The sequence below is a fragment of the Salvelinus sp. IW2-2015 genome, linkage group LG26 (assembly GCF_002910315.2).
Source record: "Salvelinus sp. IW2-2015 linkage group LG26, ASM291031v2, whole genome shotgun sequence".
In the NCBI taxonomy this organism is placed as follows: Eukaryota; Metazoa; Chordata; class Actinopteri; order Salmoniformes; family Salmonidae; genus Salvelinus; species Salvelinus sp. IW2-2015.
Window position 1 is genome coordinate 3,992,833 of NC_036866.1, and position 21,978 is coordinate 4,014,810.

General features: G+C 41.4%; 2 protein-coding genes across 4 annotated transcripts in view; one reads left to right on the top strand and one right to left on the bottom strand.

Annotated features, from left to right (window-relative positions):
• Positions 1-21,978, top strand: part of LOC111952260 (26S proteasome non-ATPase regulatory subunit 1) — a 57,756-nt gene that overhangs the window by 11,190 nt on the left and 24,588 nt on the right. For all 3 annotated transcript variants that reach the window (XM_070435061.1, XM_070435063.1, XM_070435062.1), the window contains exon 17: positions 7-71. In XM_070435061.1, the coding sequence (XP_070291162.1) occupies positions 7-71 (65 nt within the window). The remainder of the gene's footprint in view (positions 1-6; positions 72-21,978) is intronic.
• On the bottom strand, positions 5,101-21,012 carry htr2b (5-hydroxytryptamine (serotonin) receptor 2B, G protein-coupled). Its single transcript, XM_023970810.2, has 4 exons — positions 20,432-21,012; positions 18,910-19,528; positions 8,952-9,152; positions 5,101-7,068 (listed from the first exon to the last, which is right to left on the bottom strand). Exons 2-4 carry the CDS (start codon positions 19,169-19,171, stop codon positions 6,146-6,148), a joined length of 1,386 nt encoding a protein of 461 aa, XP_023826578.1. The 5' UTR covers positions 19,172-19,528; positions 20,432-21,012; the 3' UTR covers positions 5,101-6,145.

The following is a 21,978-nucleotide window of genomic DNA, read 5'->3' on the forward strand; positions in this document are numbered from 1 at the left end:
TGTCAGGTAAGTGACGTGAACGATGATGTCAGAAGGGCAGCGGTGGAGTCCATTGGATTCATCATGTTCAGGTAAGGCCTTGGCCTTATGCAACCCTGTATCCTATGTAATCCCCTTTCTGCCCAGCAGAGGTCCCCCTACTTTCAGCCTCTTGGTCCACTGCTAGTCTTTAAGCCAAGCTAACTGATCAATCAGCTCCTACATGTATACACAAAGACYGCATTCCTCCCATAGCCCGGGCATCATTTCCAAATGCTTTTTGAGTATGTCCTCAGATGGGTGTTGTTGGCAGTTTATGTAGCCTCCCTCCCCTCATCCAGATTGTTAAAACAAACAGTGAGAGAGATTTCTTCCGCCTAGACCTCAGATAAATAGATGGGGCTTTTCCACTCCTGATTGCCACCGGGGCTGTTACCCATCTTTGGCCCTGAGGTTAACCCACATTTCCAAGTTCCATGTTTTCCCATCAAGAATTGGGTTTTCGCAAGTTCTCACCATAGCCTGTGGAATTTTCACCCCTGAAGAATTTGTTGTCTGAACACTGTTTGGGGTTTTAAGTAACCAAGGGCATGCAGTAGGGTTAACCTTTAGCCCAGATGGACCTCTGGGCTGATCTGTGTTTTCTTATACGCTGAATTGTTTATGAAAGCCCTAGTGCTGGGCAATATGGCCAAAATATATCACAGTATTTTTTTTAAAAATGTCTGTATGATGGTATTTGACAATATATTATGTTTTTAAATTATAACAGTTCTAAATTTGCTTTATAAATAGTGCAAGACCTCAGGGTGGCAACACATACATTCTAAGTGATTTCAACAGGTCTCTCTCCATTCTGATTTGTTTTATACTGTTCAAWTCAACTTCAACCCAAAATATTTTTGGGGCATTTTCATAAATTTCTGCGTTCATTTGAGAATTTCCACACTGCCATGTAGGGCTGCATGACATGGGCAAACAATCTAAACCTTATTTTGAATCAAATGTTAATTGTTTYCAAGGGAACCCTTTAATCTTTGGCTATATTGTCTGTTTTCTGCTTCATGTAGCTAACATATTAATGCTTCTTGTATTCCTTTTTTATGTGGAAGGTACTGTTGCACAAATAACATGCTGATTTAGGTCTACACCATCACTGGTATTATCAGGCTGTATAATTAATTATGTTTGCTCTGACTCAGTACATTTATTAGCTAGCTACCTAGCGATTAGCATTAGCGGCTAACAAGATTTAGGCCCAACTTGCTAAGAAAAGACAAACTAGCTGTTTGCAGATGTATAGCAACACAAACTAATAGTGTAATAATAGAACGCTACTGGATTTATATGAAGAAGCAAAGTGAAAACAGCATTGTTGTCATCAACATTGTTCCATGTGCTGCATTGACCATGCAGACTGAACGCATGTGTCTCGTGGYCGAGGAACAACAAATGTGCTCCTTGAGTGACGGGGCGGGGCTAGGTCTGTGTGGAAAGCGRCATGTAGAGAGCGGAGAGAGATGACTCAAATAGCGAAGGAAACTATAAAAATTGATGTTAAACACGGCGTATCACATTTAACAAACCAAACATTAAAATACCGTTATAGAAGGTAAAGTAAAAACCCAAACCATCAATACCGGTATTTTGGGCTAAATTCAGAATTGAGTTGAGAATGCCTCAGAAATTCAAATTTTTGAATTGAAGTAGTAAACAGGATGCAGAATTGCTATTTGAATGAAAGGGAATAGAATTAATTGAAATTCAAATGCCTCTTCGATATTAGGTGTATTGTGTATACAAATACACATCTTGTACATAACATCAACCATGTCGTTATTTATATGTATGTAAATACAGTTGTTGAAACAATTTGATTTTCAAGAAAAACAATTCATGCTCAAGGAAAACAAAACCTATGTGCGAATATTCTAAGTTATTATATTTCATTATTCACTTAGACCTCCTCAGGTACTTTGGAAAATAGTAAGTATTTGGGCAGGATCTGTCAGTTTTGTAGTTCATACATGCATAATCTATGAGCAAATTTACTGTCTTACCTCAATTAGCCACCAAATTCCTAGGTTAAAAGTGACTGTTTCCTAGAAGCTGTGTGATGCCATTTTCCCTACCTTTACCCCCATGTGGGGGTTTGAGTGACAGCTAGCAAGACACAGTAGMGCGAGAGAACAATGACGTGGTGCACATATCTGCACATTTGTGACGTAGTACGCAATTTTCAGGGACCACTTTTTGCTCGGGCACTACTTTCAAAAGTACCAGAGAATATCTGTAAAGGTCCAATGCAGTTGTTTCTATCTCAATATCAAATCATTTCTGGGTAACAATTAACTGCAATATGTAACTTTTTGGGTGACCTGACCAAATTCACATAGAAATGTGAGTTATAGATCTGAAAGCAAGTCTTAGAAGCAGTAGATCTGTTCTATGTGMACTATTTCTATGCTTCCCATTCAGTTTWGTTTTTTGCGTCTTTTACTATCGGTTTTACACACCAGCTTCAAACGGCTGAAAATACAATATTTTGGGTTGGGTATTTCACAGCGGTTTAGATGGTACAATGATTCTCTACATTACACTTTGCTTGTTTTGTCACACAAACAAACTATTAGAATTTTAGCAACCAGGAAATGGTGTAGCAATTTCTTCACGTTGCACCTTTTTTTGAGTACCTTACTGTGATTGTTTTAAATTTAAATGTTAAAAAAAAATTGCTTCTTAGCAAAGACCAATTTCTCAATCAAGAATTTTAGGTCTGTCTGGGAGTGGTCTGAGTGAGAATGGGAAAACGATCTGTTATTGGCAGAGGTTTGGAACGCTCTTCTCTTATTGGTCTGTTAACTAATTAACGCCTGGTGATGTCACGAGGCAGGCCAAAAGTCCATGGTTCTGTAGTGTGATAGACATGCTGCTGTGTGTGTGTGTGTGTGCGCGCGCGCAATGCCATCGAGGGCCATAAGCCAGTTGGCAGCCACAGATCGATAAGCAGGATGTTTTCCACTTCCTCTGTCCTCTCAGACCTTATTTACTTTTCACAATGAGGGAAAGTCTTTTCAAACAGCTCTTACACTAAAAGGGCGTATCATAATTTTCACAATTTCATTGTTATTCCAACCTCATGGTATGGAAATATATATGAAACACAGGTAAATCTAGTTTTTGACTGCACTGGGCCTTGTAAATTCTGTTCAAAATAGGGAAAATACTAAATTTCCCAGAATGCATTAGTTTAACCCTCAAGTTGACCCTGAGGCCTTCAAAAAAAAAAAAAAAAGCCAAACAAATTAAATGGTTTGATAGTGAGAGCAATTATCACAAGTTTTAAATGGGTTGTCTACATTTGTAAACAGAGAAATAAAAGCCTATTTTTTGTTTTGTTTTTGGGTTATAATGGTGACGATCAGTAGTTCTAAGCTCATCAGGCTATACAGTCTGAGTAATATTCTCTAGGAGTTAATGGGTTTACATTTATATCCAAAAAAGTACAATATCTTTGTACMAATCAYGGATTGTGGCTTTAGAATAMAAAACACAATATATAAGGTAGGGTCTAATATAACTGTATTATTTGTTAASAAAATCWAATTGKCTATTCTAAGCACTAAGGTTAAAATAGAATGTTTTTGCAGAAGAGTGATATTCTTTGGTGTCTGGACGTGTGACCTGYCATTCAATGAAACGCATATTCTATGACTGAGTGGAATTTTTGATTGAATTAAATTCTACTTCCTGTCATTCAAATTCTACATCCTGTGGGAACCAGGATTGTCCACACAACGTGTGGACAATTTGAATTTCAAGTCATGAGTTGAATGGGATTCAATTCCMAAATTCTGAATTGAGCTCAACCCTGGTAAGCGCTGGGTATCATTTGTTATTTGAAAAACCAACAGTTAAATGTTTTGAAAATGTGCTTAAGTTTCAGCAATGTGAGAATTTGTTTCATGTCCAAGTTAAATCTATGGAACATGAATAATCTTTGAACCACCCTTGTTTTGGTCTGTGCAATGGTTTTCAGTAGTCTCTTGTAATTTTTAAATGGAACTCATGATCAAAGATATGACACACTTTTGGAAGTGATTTTACTTTTCAGAAAGCATAGCCTAACCTACATTGATCAGCTGCAAACTATCCCTCCTTTTCCTAGTTTTGTCACTCTTAAGTGATCCTGTGATTGGTTTGCATGCGGATTATCAACATGACATCAAATGGATGACAGAATTTAGGTTCATTTTTAGCTGAGAGGATATAATAACTTCCTGGTTCCTTACAGGTAGTTTAGTGTCTGAGAACGTTGGCTTCATGTCATCCTCCCGAGTCACATTATTGTTTTTCGATCTGTTTACGGAGGCTTATCACTCATTCTCTGACGTGAATKTACCCATCAGGCATCACTGCAGCATTCAACAGCATCAGGCAGCACTGCAGCATTAAATGGCACCGAGCCAAGCAGAGGAAAATAGAGGGACTATTTTAAGCCCAAAAAAGGCTATGCGATATTCCCATGATCAATTGGCTGTTAGATAAACCTTGTGTAAATCCTTCCTCTGTTTAGAGATCCTCCTGAGCGGCAACAATTCAGCTGAGCTCCCACTCCCCCATGGCTTCCAGGCCCCCTTACAGTCTTGGGAAACCAGGACRTGGTGCTCAGAGCTGCTGTCTCTGAGTGGGTCAAAGATCAGCGTGAACGCTGGTGTGCTGGCGTCTCACTCCCCAACTGCTTTGAAAGGCCATGGGTATATTCCTCCCCACCGACTAGTCTCATGATGGCAGAAATATGCATCGGAAGTTGTATATGAACCAAACATGGACTCTCTCATTACATTTCTGGCCATGTTGTAGTTCCTTGGGACTTAATATTATAGATTTTATGCTGTGGACTAATTTGGTACACTAACCATAAACACTTTTTTTTTTAGGTTCATGTAAAGTCAATTGTTTTTGAGTTGTAACGTCACTTAATTCACAGGTACGGAGAATTAATCAAAATGCCCTTTTTTTATTGCCCCTCATAAAGCGGTCTTGTCCCTACGCACTTACGTTCAGGATTCAGCCTCCTCGTAGTCGTTGTTTGTGACGATGAACTCCTAGCGCAGTAGTTTATGGTGTGTTTATTTTGGCTCCCATGTCCAGTTAGCTTTGCTTTGCTTCATTACCACCCCATCAAGGAGACACTATATAAACTCTGATGAAAGTGACACAGTAGATCGGTCGTTGCGGCCGCAAAACATATATTTTCAGAGAAAAAGACAACGTGTTTAAAATAAGATGACTTGGTCTGTAGTTACATCTGCTTTCAAGATCCTCTTAAGAACTGTAAAAAAGGACACAGCTTTTCTTTATGCCAAGCACAGTTTTATACATTTCTGAACCAGCACACATCCATTCATAGGCTATACATTTTGTGTTTGACAAGCTTCCCATTTGCAAAGGTATTGTCTATGTTGCATTTATATATAAACATTTATATATAAACATCCAAGTGGATTATTATAACACTTTGGGGAAAATAGGACTTGTGACTTTTTATAACATCTRTTCACAGTTTATAAAAAACACTTACCAAAACATTGCAGTTAAAATGGGGGGCATTTATAGTGTATTCTTCTTCAGAACTCTGTGTGATGTGGAGGCTGAATGTCTAGTTTATGTGGGAGGAGTGTTTGTCCTTTCAATTGGTAAGCATGTCATCTCCTCCATGGAAATTGTCGATAGCAGACAACCAAATAGCCCAGGGTAGCATGGGAATAGACATTGTATCCACTGAGAGTGTTTCCAGACAGTCTGTCTTCATTCCTTATCTGTCTGGCGGCCTCCTTAAGGACAATCCGACCTGAGCGTTGTAGGGTTTGTCTTTTATTGAGGGTAACTAACTCGACGCACCTATTTGCTGTCTCATTTTACTCCTAATGTTCAGCAATCTCTGTACAGAATCTGAGGGCCTCTTCTTTCTGGCCAAAGTGTTTGACAGAGATCGGCATCTCCTTTCGTTTYGCCTTTGAGAGCACACTGTGTTTTCTTTAATGGCACCGAATCCACAGAAGTGATGCTCAAGGAAGGTGTCTTGTCACCTGAACCCCTGGACAACTCAAGCCTAGTCTGTCTTTTTCACGTGACTTTCTGGTTCGAGTTATTTCCTTTTGCACTACACATAACTGACATGCTCTTCGGGTTTGCAATCCTCATTCTCTGTAAGGAGCAGAGTGTCCAGTACAAAGCTAGCAGAGGACTGCATGGGCGCTTGCCGTCGCCTCGGCGGGCTCTGATAGCTCACCGGCTCGATGCCGTTCTTCATCCCCCGCTTCATAAACAGCTTGGAGTTTTCCGCCACAGATGAATGGAAGGAGATCCGTGTCAGATTCCTGCAGCCATGCTGTTCCCTAGTTTGCCTGGCTGGCGTGTTAGTGGTGCTGCTGTAGTTACAGGTGATGTAGCGTGTGAAGGCCTGGCGGAAGGTCTTGTTGAAGAGGGTGTAGACCAGCGGATTGATGCCCGATGACACGTAGCCCACCCACACGAAGATCTCCATCAGAYGGCCGATCACATGGACGTCGCAGCTGGCGCAAAGCACAGAGGTGATGTTGGTGATGAAGAATGGGCACCACATGACCACAAACAGAAGGAAGACGATGCCCAGCACCTTGGAGGCACGCTGCTCATTGGTCAGGTTCTGCATGGACTTCTTGCCTATGGTGGACATGCGACGGATGGGGATCTCGTCAACTATGATTGGGTTGGCGGGAGAAATGGATTTTCCTGGCATTTTCTCCGTTGTGGGAGAAGCCACGGACTGCTCCCCCTGGAAGACTGAGGAGACGGTTGGGCGAGTGAAGCGTTGCGTGACCTTTGACCTGAGCAGAAAGGCTTTCTTACGCAGCACCTGGATGGTGAGCAGGTAGATGACCATCATGATAGTCAAAGGGATGAAAAAAGCTGTCATGGAGCCAAACATGATGAATTCTCGGAAGCTGTCTGGTTTCAGTAGGCATGTGTGGTTGCTGTTAAAGGTGACATTGTTGGGAAGATGGTAGTTTCTCAGCCCCTTGATGGGAATGGGAATTGCGATACCTGTGTGTGAGAGAGAGAGAAAAGTTTGGTCAGTCAAATCATCAATCCAAACTTTGTTGTCTCTACACAGTGTTAGATGGAAARACTAACAACTTTGGTTGTTTGGGATTAAATGTGTTTTGGGAGTAGAGACAGGATCTTCTCACAGCCAGTGGACACTTTATGCTGCTTTTCTTTTTGCATGTTATTATAGGACATGAAATGTCCACATCTGCTTTTCCTTTTGATGCTGCCAGAGTACAACTCTGTTTAAAGCTTCAGGCTTTCACCACTGAGGACAGCAGAGGTAGCGCAAAGGGTCATTCTGGGACTTCTGGAAGTTCTCATTCTTTGCTTAAAAATCAAATAAACAAACCATATATTGCCAGCTATAATACAGTGACYGTGAGCACTACACCCTGGACGAAGAGACCCTTCTACTGTCGTGGCGTCTAAGTGCTGCTCGCGTATCTCTCTAAGCAATAGTCTGGTTTTGCTCACCGAAAGAAAGTCGATGTGTAGAACCTTAGCCCTGAGGTGACAACTGAGAGCGTGCGGTTGTGAACGAGTCTGAACGCCCTATGAATTCCATTAACCTGCTAGTAAGCATGTCGTTGGATGGTGTATACCATGTGTATCCTGTACATGTGACCTAATAAAACTTTAAACTTGATTAATGCCAGGCTGAACGCTGCCAAGTCCTCACACCAGTCTCCTAAATGCTTCAGCCAGAGGAACCGTCATGGCTAATGATGTTAATGAGAATAGGGGTGTTAAATTTCATTTAATACTGGAAAGCTTATATATATATATATATATATATATAACGGATAACATATCATTTAAATGGAAACCAGTGTGCTTATTTACCAAGGGTTCACTGGCCAGTCATTAACAATACAGACTCGAACAGTGGACAAGAAAGTGATAAGAAGCCCATCAATCAGAAAAATTAAACAATGTTTATGTCTCTGTCTTATTGGACTGTGTCAAATTACCCATTTGGGTATATGCTTAACATTGGGCCAAAATATGGGAAACCCAGTTTGTCTGACGTTCCCTCGTATGAAACATGTTCTGTGTGAAGAGAATTCCAGTGGTTCAGCTGCTCCATCTCCCCCTTGTTTATGGACTAAACGTATGGTCCTTAGCTTTATCCCTTGCCCCTTATCCTCTTCAGTCCAAATGTCCTTTTTGTCTCGTAACCTAATTTTACTGAAAATACCASAGGCTCTTTAGCGTTGCTTTGCTATTCAGTTTTGTAAAATTGCAGATTCCTATCTGTTCCGCAGTGCACATTTTATGCTTATTGTGAAGAGTCAAATGGTCAAACTGGTCCAGGAGTCCTCAAATAAGGTTGTGGTTTGAATGCTTGGTTTTGTCTTGAATGTTATTTTGGCTTAAACTTTTCTGAAAAACAAATCTGTGATCCATAGCGTTGTAGCAACATTGTGAAGCCGTTGTACTGCTCAAAGATAGTGCTCATATTTTTTTGCAATTGTAAGCATTGTGTTTCACTACGCTCATCACAAGGGCAGTGAAGTTAATTTCATTCCTGAGGGCATACTCTATCATTTAAACCTCCCTTTTTAATTTGATGCTGGTTTTGTGTAAATCTCTCTGGCTCATTAACTGTGTTTTCCCACAGGTCCCCCTTGACTGCTAACACTATGATGCTCTGTTACTGTTTTACAATGTGTTAGTCGGGGTTAAGTTTAAGCGAGGTACTGTACGTAAACTTTTTTATATAGTTTTTATTGCATCTGGCTTTTCTGAGACATGTCACGTGACAGTAGCTAAGGAATTGAACTGCAATGACATAGCGTAAAAAAAACTGGTTCAGACAACGCATTGGAGAATGATCCTGATATCAACACAGGACCAAAACAAACAGAGCAGCTTACCAATAGATATGAACCACACCACTGCTATCTTGGCCATGGCTTTGGCCCTGGACTTATACTGGCTGTGCTGAATGGGCTTCTTGATGGCGATGTAGCGGTCCAGTGAGATGGCACACAGGTGCATGATGGAYGCTGTGGAGAACAGGACGTCCAGGAAGAGCCAGATTGGGCAGAGAAACTCCGGAAGAGGCCACCCGGAATCTGAGAAACAGACAGATGATGGGAAGCATTGGATTGTTAGCTCCTCTCATAGGCCAATACAGAACGATTTGAGATTTAAGCCATGCCTTTCTCGACAAATTCTCAAACTTCATTCCTGTGGTGCTAAATCTTTCTTTTTTTTCACCCTGAGGGGAGCCTATTTGGATTTCAGTGACTAAGTCATTGTAAAAATCTACATAATAGCCATTTAAGTAATTTATTACCATCTACACTGAACAAAAATATAAAAAGCAATATGTAAAGTGTATGAGCTGAAATAAAAKAACCCAGAAATGTTCCATATGTGCAAAAAAAWCTTTTCTCTCAATTTTGTGCACAGATTTGRTTATATCCATGTTAGTGAGCATTTCTCCAGTGATGTAAAGTACTTACCCCCCCAAAACTGACTTAAGTAAAAAGTTCTTATCTGTACAACTTTTACTCCACTAAATTCCTAAAGACAATAATGCACTTTTACTCCATACATTTTCCCTCCCACCCAAAAGTACTTGTTACGTTTTGAATGCTTCGCCTTAGCAGGACAGGAAAATGTGGTCTGATTTGACATACTTATCAACAGAACCTCCCTGGTCATCCCTACTGCCTCTGAACTGGTGGACTCACTAAACACATGCTTCGTCGGAGCGTGCCCCTGGCTATCTGTAAATAAATGTTTGTTTTTTTAAACTAGGAAATGTGGCCATCTGCTTTGCTCAATATAAGGAATTTGAACTGATTTATACTTTTACTTTTGATACTTAAATGTGTGCATATATAAAACCTTAGACTTTTAATCAAGTAGTATTTTACTGGGTGACACCTTAATAGAAAATGAATCATTACTTTTACTCAAGCATGACAATTGGGTACTTTTTACACCACTGCATTTYTCCTTTGCCAAGATAATCCATCCACCTGACAGGTGTTGAATATCAAGAAGCTGATTAAACAGCACGAACATTACACAGRTGCACCTTGTGCTGGGGAATAAAAGCCACTAAAATGTACAGTTATGTCACACAACACAATTCCACAGTTRTCTCAAGTTTTGAGCTAGTGTGCAATTGGCATTCTGACTGTAGGAATTTCCATCAGAGCTGTTGCTAGATAATTTAATGTAAATTTCTCTACCATAAGCCGCCTACAACGTCATTTTAGAGAATTTGGCAGTACGTCCAACYGATCTCGTAACCGCAGACCACGTGTAACCACTCCAGCCCAGGACCTCCACAACCGGCTTCTTCACCTGTGGGATTGTCTAAGACCAGCGACCCGGACAACTGATGAAACTGAAGAGTATTTCTGTCTGTAATAAAGCCCTTTTGTGGTGAWAAACTCATTATGATTGGCTGGGCCTGGCTCCTCCAATGGGGGGGGGGAGCCAGGCTCCCCCCTGGCTCCCCCTTCTCAGGCCCACCCATGGCTGCGCCCCTGACCAGTCGTGAAATCCATAGGTTAGGGTTTAATTCATTTATTTAAATTGACTGATTTTCCTTATATGAATTGTAACTCAGTAAAATCGTTGAAATTGTTGCGTTTATAATGTCAAGGACTACATGGGCTTGTGTGTGTGTCGGAGGCGAATAGAGATTTGTCAAAGACGCCAAAATAAAAGGTGGAAATCTGGGATATTTTTCTAATGGGAAATGAAGTGTGAAGATGTTGGACATTTAGTCATGCCATTTCTCTTACTTTAGTGGCCTATGACACAGGTGTTTTATGTTTTTAATTCCTGAGGAGGAAGTAGCCCGTTTTGAAAATGGGACTAATTTCTGATTAGTTCCATTTTGTCCAGCAAACCTTTTGCGTTCTAAACAGAACTTGTGTTGTGGACATCAGTGACGCCACCAGCATTGGGGAGATGCGCGCTTCAATAGCTAATGATTTAAAACCATCTCTGATGTAAAGAATTCTGTTCATTTTAGTAAATAGTTCATTTACTGCCGAGAAATGCTTCTTATGACTCTTTGTATGGAGCTGAAACCGCTATGTTCTTGATGTAGATGTGTTCTGGCCCCTTCTCACCAGACGTGTTTGTTTATTTTGGGTCCCGGGYGTGAAATTGCACCATAATTGGGCTGGATTGTGTGTTGGAAAGGTTCTTGAATGATTTTCTTGTTAACCTGTTTTGCTGATGGCTTGTATTTCATAATTCAAGCATTAGTGGATTTGTTTATTTTTTTGTTAATTAACAAGTATTACTTTTAATTGTGTATACATATTAAATTATAAAATAAATACACAGTTGATCACAATATTTTAGTGTTCTACATGTGCCCTATGAATGTAATGGGCATTCATTTTATTGGGGGTCTACTGCACACCATTTCAGGGGCTTTGTTCAGCTCCACGTCTACTGCACACCATTTCAGGGGCTTTGTTCAGSTCCACGTCTACTGCACACCATTTCAGGGGCTTTGTTCAGSTCCACGTCTACTGCACACCATTTCAGGGGCTTTGTTCAGSTCCACGTCTACTGCACACCATTTCAGGGGCTTTGTTCAGCTCCACGCACCACTTGCCTTTTCTCCTTTTTTAATTTAGAAATATTTTCTGTGGGATATTTATACTTTGATAGGTAGGCTACTTTCTAAGAGTATATTTTTTTGTGGGCCATTTTGTAATGGCTGTCATCTGTCTTTAATATGGGCAAAGAATTTTTTCCGATGGGAATAATAATCAACAAATTCTATGTGAGGATATTGTGTACTTATACCAGATTTAAAAAAAAATCTGTCTGCTGGTAAAGTTTCTGATATAAGTGTTGCCAAGGCTACAGAGGTGTCCATCCAAGGCCACATTTCTAAGACAAACGTGTGAAGTCCTTGCAGTACACCAGCTTCAAGAGAGAGGGAGAGGAAGAKAATTCCATGAAAACAGAGCTACCAACCTCTAGGGTGAGGTCACCATTCCAGAGTTGGGAAAAAGCTGATTTGGACTCAAATAAAAACAAAGCTGAGATCGCTGTCTTGGTAAAGGGCTGTGTCTGAGTAGTATTATTGTCATTATGTTAATCATGATTATTGCTTATTTTTTWGAAAATGTCCCCGTTCCAGCAAATACCGGGGTGTAAACGATCTGACCTGAGTCATTGATGTCTGTCAGGCTCTGATTATACAAGACATGCCCACAGTTCTTAAGGGCCTCCATACTTTATATGAGAATCCTTTTGTTCTTCTGTAAGAGGAACTCATCCTAAATCTGGTAAAAGCTGATCTAGTTGTCACAATTGTTTTATAGTCTTTCTGTATGATATACAGTGCCTTCGGAAATTATTCAGACCCCTTGACTTTTTCCACATTCTGTTACGTTACAGCCGTATTATAAAATTGATGAAGGGGAAAAACTATTTAAATCAATCTACACACAATACCCCAAAGGCAAAAACAGGTTTTTAGAAATGTTTGCCAACTTATTAAAAATAAAACTGATATCACATTTACATAAGTATTCAAACTCTTTCCTCAGTACTTTGTTGAAGCACCTTTGGCAGMGATTACAGCACTGAGTCTTCTTGGGTATGATGCTACAAGCTTGGCACATCTGTATTTGGAGAGTTTCTCCCATCCATTCTTGCTGCACAGCTATTTTCAGGTCTCTCCAGAGATGTTTGATAGGGTTCAAGTCCGGGCTCTGGCTGGACCTCATGGACATCGAGACTTGTCCCGAAGCCACTCTTGCGTTGTCTTGGCTGTGTGCTTAGGGTCGTTGTCCTGTTGGAAGGTGAACCTTCACCCCAGTCTGAGGTCCTTTGCRCTCTGGAGCAGGTTTATCATYAAGGATCTCTACATTGCTCCGTTCATCTTTCCCTCTCCTGACTTGTCTCCCAGTCCCTGCCGCTGAAAAATATCCCCACAGCATGATGACCATGCTTCACTGTAGGGATGGTGCCAAGCTTCTTCCAGACGTGACACTTGGCATGGAGGTCAAAAAGTTCAATCTTGGTTTCATCAGAACAGAGAATCTTGTTGCTCATGGTCAGAGTCTTTAGGTGCCTTTTGGCAAACTCCAAGCGGGCTGTCGTGCCTTTTTATTGAGGAGTGGCTCCTGTCTGGCCACTCTACCATAAAGGCCTGATTGGTGGAGTGCTGCAGAGATGGTTGTCCTTCTGGAAGGTTTTCCCATCTCCACAGAGGATCTCTGGAGCTCTGTCAGAATGACCATCGGGTTCTTGGTCACCTCCCTGACCAAGGCCCTTCTCCCCCGATTGCTCAGTTTGGCCGGGCGGCCAGCTTAAGGAAGAGTCTTGGTGGTTCCAAACTTCTTCCRTTTAAGATTGGAGGCCMCTGTGTTCTTGGGGACCTTCAATGCTGCAGAAATTCTGTGGTACCCTTCCCTAGATCTTTGCCTTGTCACAATCCTGCCTCTGAAACAWTTTTTTTTGACCTCRTGGCTTGGTTTTTGCTCTGACATGCACTGTCAACTGTGGGACCTTATATAGACTGGTGTGTGCCTTTCCAAATCATGTCCAATCAATTGAATTTAGCACAGGAGGACTCCAATCAAGTTGTAGTAACATCTCAAGGATGATCAATGGAAACAGGATGCACCTGAGCTCAATTTCGAGTCTCATAGCAAAGTGTCTAAATACTTAGGTAAATTAGCTATTTCTGTTTTATTTTTAAGAAATTTGCCAAAATTTCTACAACTGTTTTTGCTTTGTCATTATGGGGTATTGTGTGTGGGTTACTGAGGATTTGTATTTTTTATTTGATATATTTTAGAATAAGGCTGCAATGTAACAAAATGTGGAAAATGTCAAGTGGTCTGAATACTTTCCGAAGGCACTGTAGATAAGGGGTGTCTCAATCAGTATGCAGGTTTTTGGTTTTTCCTTTTGAGACCTAGAAAACCAGGTGAGGGGAGTTCCTTACTAATTAATGACCTTAAATCATCAATCAAGTACAAGGGTGGAGTGAAAACCCGCGGACACTCGGCACTCCGTGGAATTTGATTGACAATCGATGTCCCACAGATGAAAATAATTGTCTTCTTTTGAAGGCTTTAACAAMAGGCCTTCTAGAGTTTTCTATTCTGCACCGACGTCCCTCAAGGCAGCATTAATTCATACGTTGTATTTTTCTCGGTATAAAGCTCTCTGCCAGAGCACTAAATGGATCGCTTGGAGGTTTTGTTTACATTTTTAAATCAGGCATGTTTTGACTTAATTACATTTTCCAGGGTTCTCAAAATGAATTATGGTGAAGTTTAGGCTAAAAGACCGTGCTGGTTGAGTGGGAAACGTAGATCTAAACCTAGGCCCTACCAGTCGCGTGTGTGTGTGTGTGTGTGTGTGTGTGTGTGTGTGTGTGTGTGTGTGGAGACAGGGTGAGTCTGGGGTCGAAGCTTGTCTTGCAAAAGAGTGACCTCTCCCTGAAACAGTTTTAAGCTCATTAGTGAAGAAGGGTAAGAATGTTCTGTCGTCATCCTCTTATGGCCTGGTGGGCTATTTCGTGAAATCTTAATCTTCATTCTACTCTTCACTCTGATGATAGAACAACGAACAAGTTTTCTGCACTGCCAGGTCTTATGCCACGGCCCAAATATATTCAGGTAAACATTTATCTGTCCGCCATGTAAACACTTCTCATGGTGCTACCTCGTAAATATGGCGCTACGGTTAGTGCATTCCCCCTCCCCTCCCGAATCCTTCAAATAGCTTTTCTTAATTGTTCTCTCTCGTCACCCAAGCCTTAGTCAGCTGTATGTTTTTAGTTTAGCGCTGTAGTCAGTCTACAGTGCAGCCTTCAAACCTTTTGGAACCATGTCATTTTTCAAGGTGTTGGCTATAAGCCTTACATTAATCTGCTGGGCAGATGTGGAAGGGGCCCTCAGGACTTCTTTACAGCTCTTATCGAAAGCAATTGCACACTAGACATGCCCTCCTCCAGTAAAATGTTAMATTTTGGAAGAAGGTCTAATTATGATTGGGCTCACTTAACTCATTAATATTGGATGTTTTGAGGTGCTGATGGGAAGTTCGTCTTTTTATTTTATTTTTTAAATGACTGATCTTTTCAACTCCGTTCACTCCAAAATAATCTTAGTTCATTAGATTCAGTAAGGACCCCCTACTGATGAACGAAGAACTAAAAAGTCAAACTAAAAATAATCATGATTCTACAAGCCGCACGTTCACCATAGGGGGCTTATTGGATCTGTAATTTGTGACTGAGACATATAAAAGTGTGATTCAAACCGTGTACATTTGTGATTGATAGGCATACAAATAGTTATTTATTGATTCCTTTGGAATAAGGTCTAGTTGCTGCCGCAACCGAAATGGATTGTGAACGACTCTTGGCGGGAAAGCAGTTGCTTGACTATCGAGAGAGGAGATTAGCACAATATCGTTGGCGAACTGCAGCATTTTTTTCTGGATCAAGAAGGGACTTAGGTGGTGGGTGTGGCTGGGGTGTTTCAGATGACGTTTTAACGCCCCAATTTTGGTGGTGTAGAGTTTATTTTTTTTATTTTTTTTATTTAAAGATTTAAGCCAATTTCCTGCAATTCTAAACATTTCTCCATGGAGCTGAGAATTTTTCCCGTTGCTGTTTTAAAGCTAGTTTCCTGCTATACGATGCGTTTTGCCGTGGCTAATGCTGTTATTTTGCTCAACCTAACAATTAATACTGCATTGTTTTCGGAATTTTCTATTTTCCCTGACTGTCTAGCTTTAATTCTGGTGATCAGTTAGTTATCTAAGAWTATATTATTTACAAATATTTAGGTCCATTTATCTTTTGTACATACTTTATCTGGTTTTAGTTATTTAAGTTCACTGCTTGGACTGGAAAACGCTTCAGCGGCCCGTCCAAGGATTATTATGGAAGAAAAATCCCTGTTGTCCTTCGATAGCATTCAATAATTAATTAATTGCATTCATTTGTGCACCTTGCAATCAATTAGCAGTTCTAAACATGTACGCTGCAGCACAATCTAGAGTAGCGCGTATTAATGCTGCTCTTCATTTCGGCTAGCGGATCAAACATACGACAAAAATAAATGTACAAGTAACTCGGGGGGGGTACAACTCTTTGGTCAGTAAAAGAGTCGAACTGCACTTCACTAGTTTGAGGCAATGGCTATTACTAGCTATTACTTTAAGTTTATTTTAAGCAAATGGTTGTTGTGGTTTATTGGGAATTTAGAGAGTAGTGTTTAATGGGGGTGATATATTAGCGGTGACAATACTGTAGTTACAACATCTCGTCTCTGTCCTCTGGTAAATGTCAGGTGGTATTTGGAAGTTTGCGCTGATTCCCTCTTGCCATTTGCCTGAACACACTGTTCTTAGAGCTGTAGGCCTGGATGTACACAGGCCTTAACTGGCCCACCCTGCCGAGTGGCTCTAAAGGCTCGGCGTGAAGCACTGACCCCCCCCCCCCCCCGCTGTGTGCTCGGTCTCCAGCCAGTAGAGAAATGACAGGTGCCCCCTGCACAAACGTACCTTGCGCCCATTCAGACATGGAGCTCTGTGCGAACTTACATGTGCGCACACGTACACACAGCCCCCCTCCCACTGAACATGGGCTACTACTCTTTAGAAGCGTCTGGCTGTTTATGTGATCACATGGCCTTGACTTTGATCCTCTCCTTCCCCTCCGTCTAGGCCGGATCCACTCCTTTCCCTCCGTCTAGGCCTGATCCTCTCCTTTCCCTCCGTCTAGGCCTGATCCTCTCCTTTCCCTCTGTCTAGGCCTGATCCTCTCATTTCCCTCCGTCTAGGCCCGATGGATGGAGCCCCCCCCCCCACACTACACAGTTAGTCTCGTGCCCACTGTTTGCACGGCACATATGGTTCTTATACAAAGATGGTGCCTGTTTTCTGAAAGCATGACTTGAGATCAGATTCCTGCCAAGCACAGTCGAGGTGGGGTGCGTGTATGTCACAGGGCCGTTTACTCCAACAACATGAATGAGGAGTAGTGGCTCGACTATAAATTCTGTGTCAGGAGACAGGGGACTCTGCTAGAGAGGGAGCGTTTTAATTCTGCACTTTGAAACACAGCTGCATTTGTGGGGCGGCAGGTAGCCTAGTGGTTAGAGCGTTGGGCTAGTAACCGAAAGGTTGCTGGATCGAATGCCCGAGTTGACAAGGTAAAAATCTGTCCGTCTGCCCCTGAACAAGGCAGTTAACTCACTGTTCCCCGGTAGGCCGTCATTGAAAATAAGAATTTGTTCTTAACTGACTTGCCTAGTTAAATAAAGGGTGAATAAATAAATTGTAAAGCTACGTCACTTAATGGAATCGAATGCAAATCTTTTCAGTTCGCTCTTATATYTGTATTTTTCCCTCGCGACCTAAGTGAGTGTGAGAGCCGAGGGAGAGGTTGGTTTGTGATTGGAAAGTCGTTTGTGAAAGTCATGCAGAAATTGGGTCATCGTGATCATTGGTACCTGATGTGAATGTGCCTCTGCTGTAATTACACAGCCAAAGGAAGTACCTTGTTTATTGTCCACTATCTTGTGTTTTTGCCATCTGCTATAATTTGTTTATACTGTAGCTGGCGGAGATTCAGCAGCATCTCTCGTGGTGTCCGATTTTTAAACACTTCTGTTCTTGAATTATTATATTATAAATATGCATGCTTAATTTTTGTTGATCGGTGGTTCAGTTAAACAAAAGAAKGCGGCAAATTCTTGTCATCGATTGCTAGATCTGCTAGATCCAATTAAAACTATTTTGGCTACCTACAGTGGTGGATTTCTGCTTTGCAATGCACATTTCCAGGTGTTTCTCTGGTCTCAACTGACAGCAGCTTTGTAATAGCGGCTCCATGGGAACTGGGGTGACCAAGTGCAATTTAGACCTGATTGATGGGAGCCAAGCTAAACACAAGTAAGAGGCCAGTCTTTGTGCTTGAATCAGCTGCTGTGTTGGGGCCAAAAATAATAATTCAAGTTGATGTTGAGGCAATCATGGTGTTGCAGTTCTATGAACTGTTCACACTTATAGGATCAGTACATTTTACTATCAGCTATGGTTGGGTTGTATACAGATGTTCATACCTAAATCCTGTACCGCCCTGGGAGTATACAGTATTATCGTCAGTGCAAACAAGTGGACATTTTATTTTATGTAACAATAAATACATTTTATGATTTAAACAAAACGCACGCGAACGTAAACTAATTGCGAAGACAGACACCTCAGTTCATAAAGTTGTACAATTAACTCAGAAGTTTTTCTGCACACAGAAAACAAATATTAGATAGCAAAAATGTTGATCCAGGAGGGGGTTGATTGTCTCTGCTGTAACCAAGAAGCTTGATCTTGCCATCTTGATCTTGCCATCTAGACACTTGGTTAGTCAACCAAATGCATAGCTGGAGCCCTGAGCTGGTGAGAATATATTTGGCCTATCTTAGATAGTTAAACTTATAATTCTAAGATATGTAGCTGGAAACCATTAGTAGGATAGTCACATAAGTTTCCATGTGCTCTTTGAGCCAGTCATATATGGTATGTTGAATGGCTTCTTAATTTTGCCTGTTCCATAATTTTTTTCATTTAGAATGCAATCTGCTTGATCTATTGACACAAGTTGACGGCAGGTATTTATTTTAAAAGAACCAATTGAACATTTTGTGTTTGAAAATCATACCGTGGGTATTTTAAAATACCCCATATACAGTATTCCGCCCAACCCTAGTATCAGCAGGGTCTTGAGTTACAAGTGGTTGAATGAAGGTACCAATGAATGGGTCCTTTCTGATGGCAAGGCAAGAGGTCAACCATGTTGAGGTGACTTACTGTAGAGCACAGTGATGAGGGCAATGGGCATCACCAGGAGTCCCACCAGCAGGTCGGCCACCGCCAGGGACATCAGGAAGTAGTTGGTGGCATTCTGCAGCTTCCTCTCCAGCGACACTGCCAGGATGACCAGGATGTTGCCCCCAATGGTGGGGATGATGACCATAATGATGAGCAAGGCGGCCCAGCGTAGCTGAGCACCAGCCACCTCCCCGGACCCCGAACCGTTGGCCGCCAGCGGGGGTGCCTCTGGCTGGGACATGCTGCTGTGGAGAGGACGGCTGGGCTGGGCGCGGGTTGGGGCTCTGCTCTGGCTGGTTCAGGGGGCTTGGTCAGCATGGTCACAGGGTCCCGCGAGCAGGAGCAGGGGTGGGTGGAGGGCAGCTCAGGTCCAGTACACAGGGCGGTGGCTCATACTCGGGCGCACCGTATAAAACCAAAAGGGCCACAATCAAAAAAGCCCAGCAGCTCCAAAACTTAACAGGTTGCCTCAAAACGTGTTCAAGGCAGTAATCCAAGCACAGAATGTAGCTCCACAGTAAAAGGGGTGTTGTCTGACTCGTAATCCGGGCGCCGTTGTCTTCTGGTTTGTGTACGCTCTACAACAGGCCAGTTTCTACTAAAAGTTTTAGAAGGAAACAAAAGAGACAATGTTAAACCCCTTGGACATTAGTTTCCGTGTGAAGACCTAATGATGAGAGACATTTATCATAACAAATGTCATGGGATTTTCCTCCACAGTCATTAGTATTGTTTCTAGACCAAGGAAACGGCTATCGGCTGTAATCACTGCTTGCTTGCGCGCTGAACTCTGGCATGTTTTTCTACATATTTTTTTTGAGAGTGTTAAAAAAAAAATGTATCAACTGCTAACATGTTCGTTCTGGGTCTCTTTGTGTAGTGGTTTGAACATTTTATTTTCAAACAAAATGTTTAAACACGTAAGGTTAAAAACGATTGCATGGCATAAAAAAATACATGGCTAGAATTATTTCTTGAACTAATGTTAAATTAGGCAGGGTTCCGTTTTGAACATACAATTTAAGAAAGTTTATGGGTAATTTTCATTTCACTTTTGAAAGCAATTTTATTTGTAAAAATAATTTCCTTAATTTTCCCCTATTGCTTTGTAGTGTGCATATAGTTACTTGTAACACATATAGCTTATTCACTGCATATCATAGTGGTTTAAGTCTGTGGCACTAGGGTAATTGTGATTTCCCCCTCTATTTTTATAGATAAAAGTTATGCAAACACAAGCATATTTGGTCATTATTTAATTGACAATAATATTACACTCAATATAGTCACATCCTCTAAATAGTTTCTACATGTTTTTTTCCCATGTCATCATTAATAGTAACTCATACATTTTATATCTTCCTTTAAAGTTAACAGTCTGACGTTAACTCAAGCACAGCTCAGAAGTTCTCAGACTTTTTGATCAAAAACAGTAACCATTTCCTGTAGATTTGACAGATTTTTATTTTAGAATGATGAACAAATAGTTTGTCTTTCTTACCTTCATCAAAGGCAACAGCCCTTGTGTCCTGTACATTTGTATCGCCTTCTGAGCTGCTATATAATCCACATTTTTTCAATCGTGCAAAAACCAGTGCTGTTCATCACCAAACAACTCAATCCTCAAACTCCTTCAGTGACTGCTTTTTTCCCCTTGTCCCCGCTCATGTTTTTATACTTAGAACTACTCTAAAATCAAAAAATATCACAGGCAGCCCTTGTGAAAATAATTGCCTAATATTATCTCACTTCGGTGCATTCCATCCTGAGGAAATTCCTTTGTCCCGCTTGTTGGATGAGCCCCCGGTTTCGATTCGCATCACCTACAGCGATCACAGGTTGAAAACTTTCAGATGTCCTGTCTCCCCCCTCTCGCACTCCGTCTCTCACTCTGTCATACTGCTTCTCCATCCCCCTTTCTCCCTCCTATCTCTCTCTCTCACCACCTCACTTATCCATGAGTCAGGCTAGGGAGAAGACAGATGAATGTCTCAGAGCTGGCCGAATGCCGGTGTTTCTGGGAGGCAATTTCCTTCAACACAGCCGACTTACTGTTTATATTTGTCTCTTTCTGTTCTCTCCTCCAGTAGAGGCTGGGGATGGTGGTTGGAGGAGGAGAGTTTTTAGTTGTGTAGGTTAAATGTTGCTCCATGTGTCCTGTTGAAACAGCATTTTCACTTTTTTTGTTTTTTGTTGATAAAAACTAAAACCACATTTTCCGGTTGATGGTTATATAACAAATTGCAGAGACAAGTTTTTTTGTCTCCCTTTCCATGCTTGTACAGGGGGTTATGTTTGGCATCTCAAATCTCGCTTAACTTGACAGCCTAACCACCCCCGGCCAAGTCGGAGCAATTGTCTTTTGATTGGAACAAAGGCCAAAGGTCGCCCCCCTCCTCGCCTGATTCCTATGTGAATCACTTGGATGCTCCTGATCCTCTGATGTTAGGAGTTGCCCAGGGACTTCCTGTTAGCGCCTCACAGACATCTGTTTTCCACCTTTCTGCATTAACGCTGCGGATGCTACTTGAAAACATTATTTAAATAAATACAATTTGATTGAACATTCATCTGACTTAGATTTTACGACAATGACGTGCCCAATTCTTCAGATATCTTCTAGCTAGACAGGATAGCAATGGGCATGATTTCACTTAAATTTTCTGCCCTGTCAACTCATGATTAAGTCTGCAGTAATTTCTAATTGGAGTGGGATTCATGGTGTACAGAGAAGTGCTGCAAAATGTTCTTATGTCTCCGTGTGGAAAGAAACACTGCTTTTCATGACTAATTTGGATCGAGTGGAATGACGAAGTGAATCATATCGGCTTTTTTGGCAGTGTATGTATGAACTGGTACTGGTTTCATTAGCCTTAGTGTTTCCCTGCTTCCTACTGACTATGTGTGCCACTGTGCTGGTCATCTCTGGCGGCTGAGAGGAAAGGACAGGATGGATTGAGCTGGTGCTACTGTGCTTTTTAATAAAAAAAAAATTAAAAAAATTCAGCGTCGGACACCGTCAGGACGTCTGGTGAAACGAAACATGTT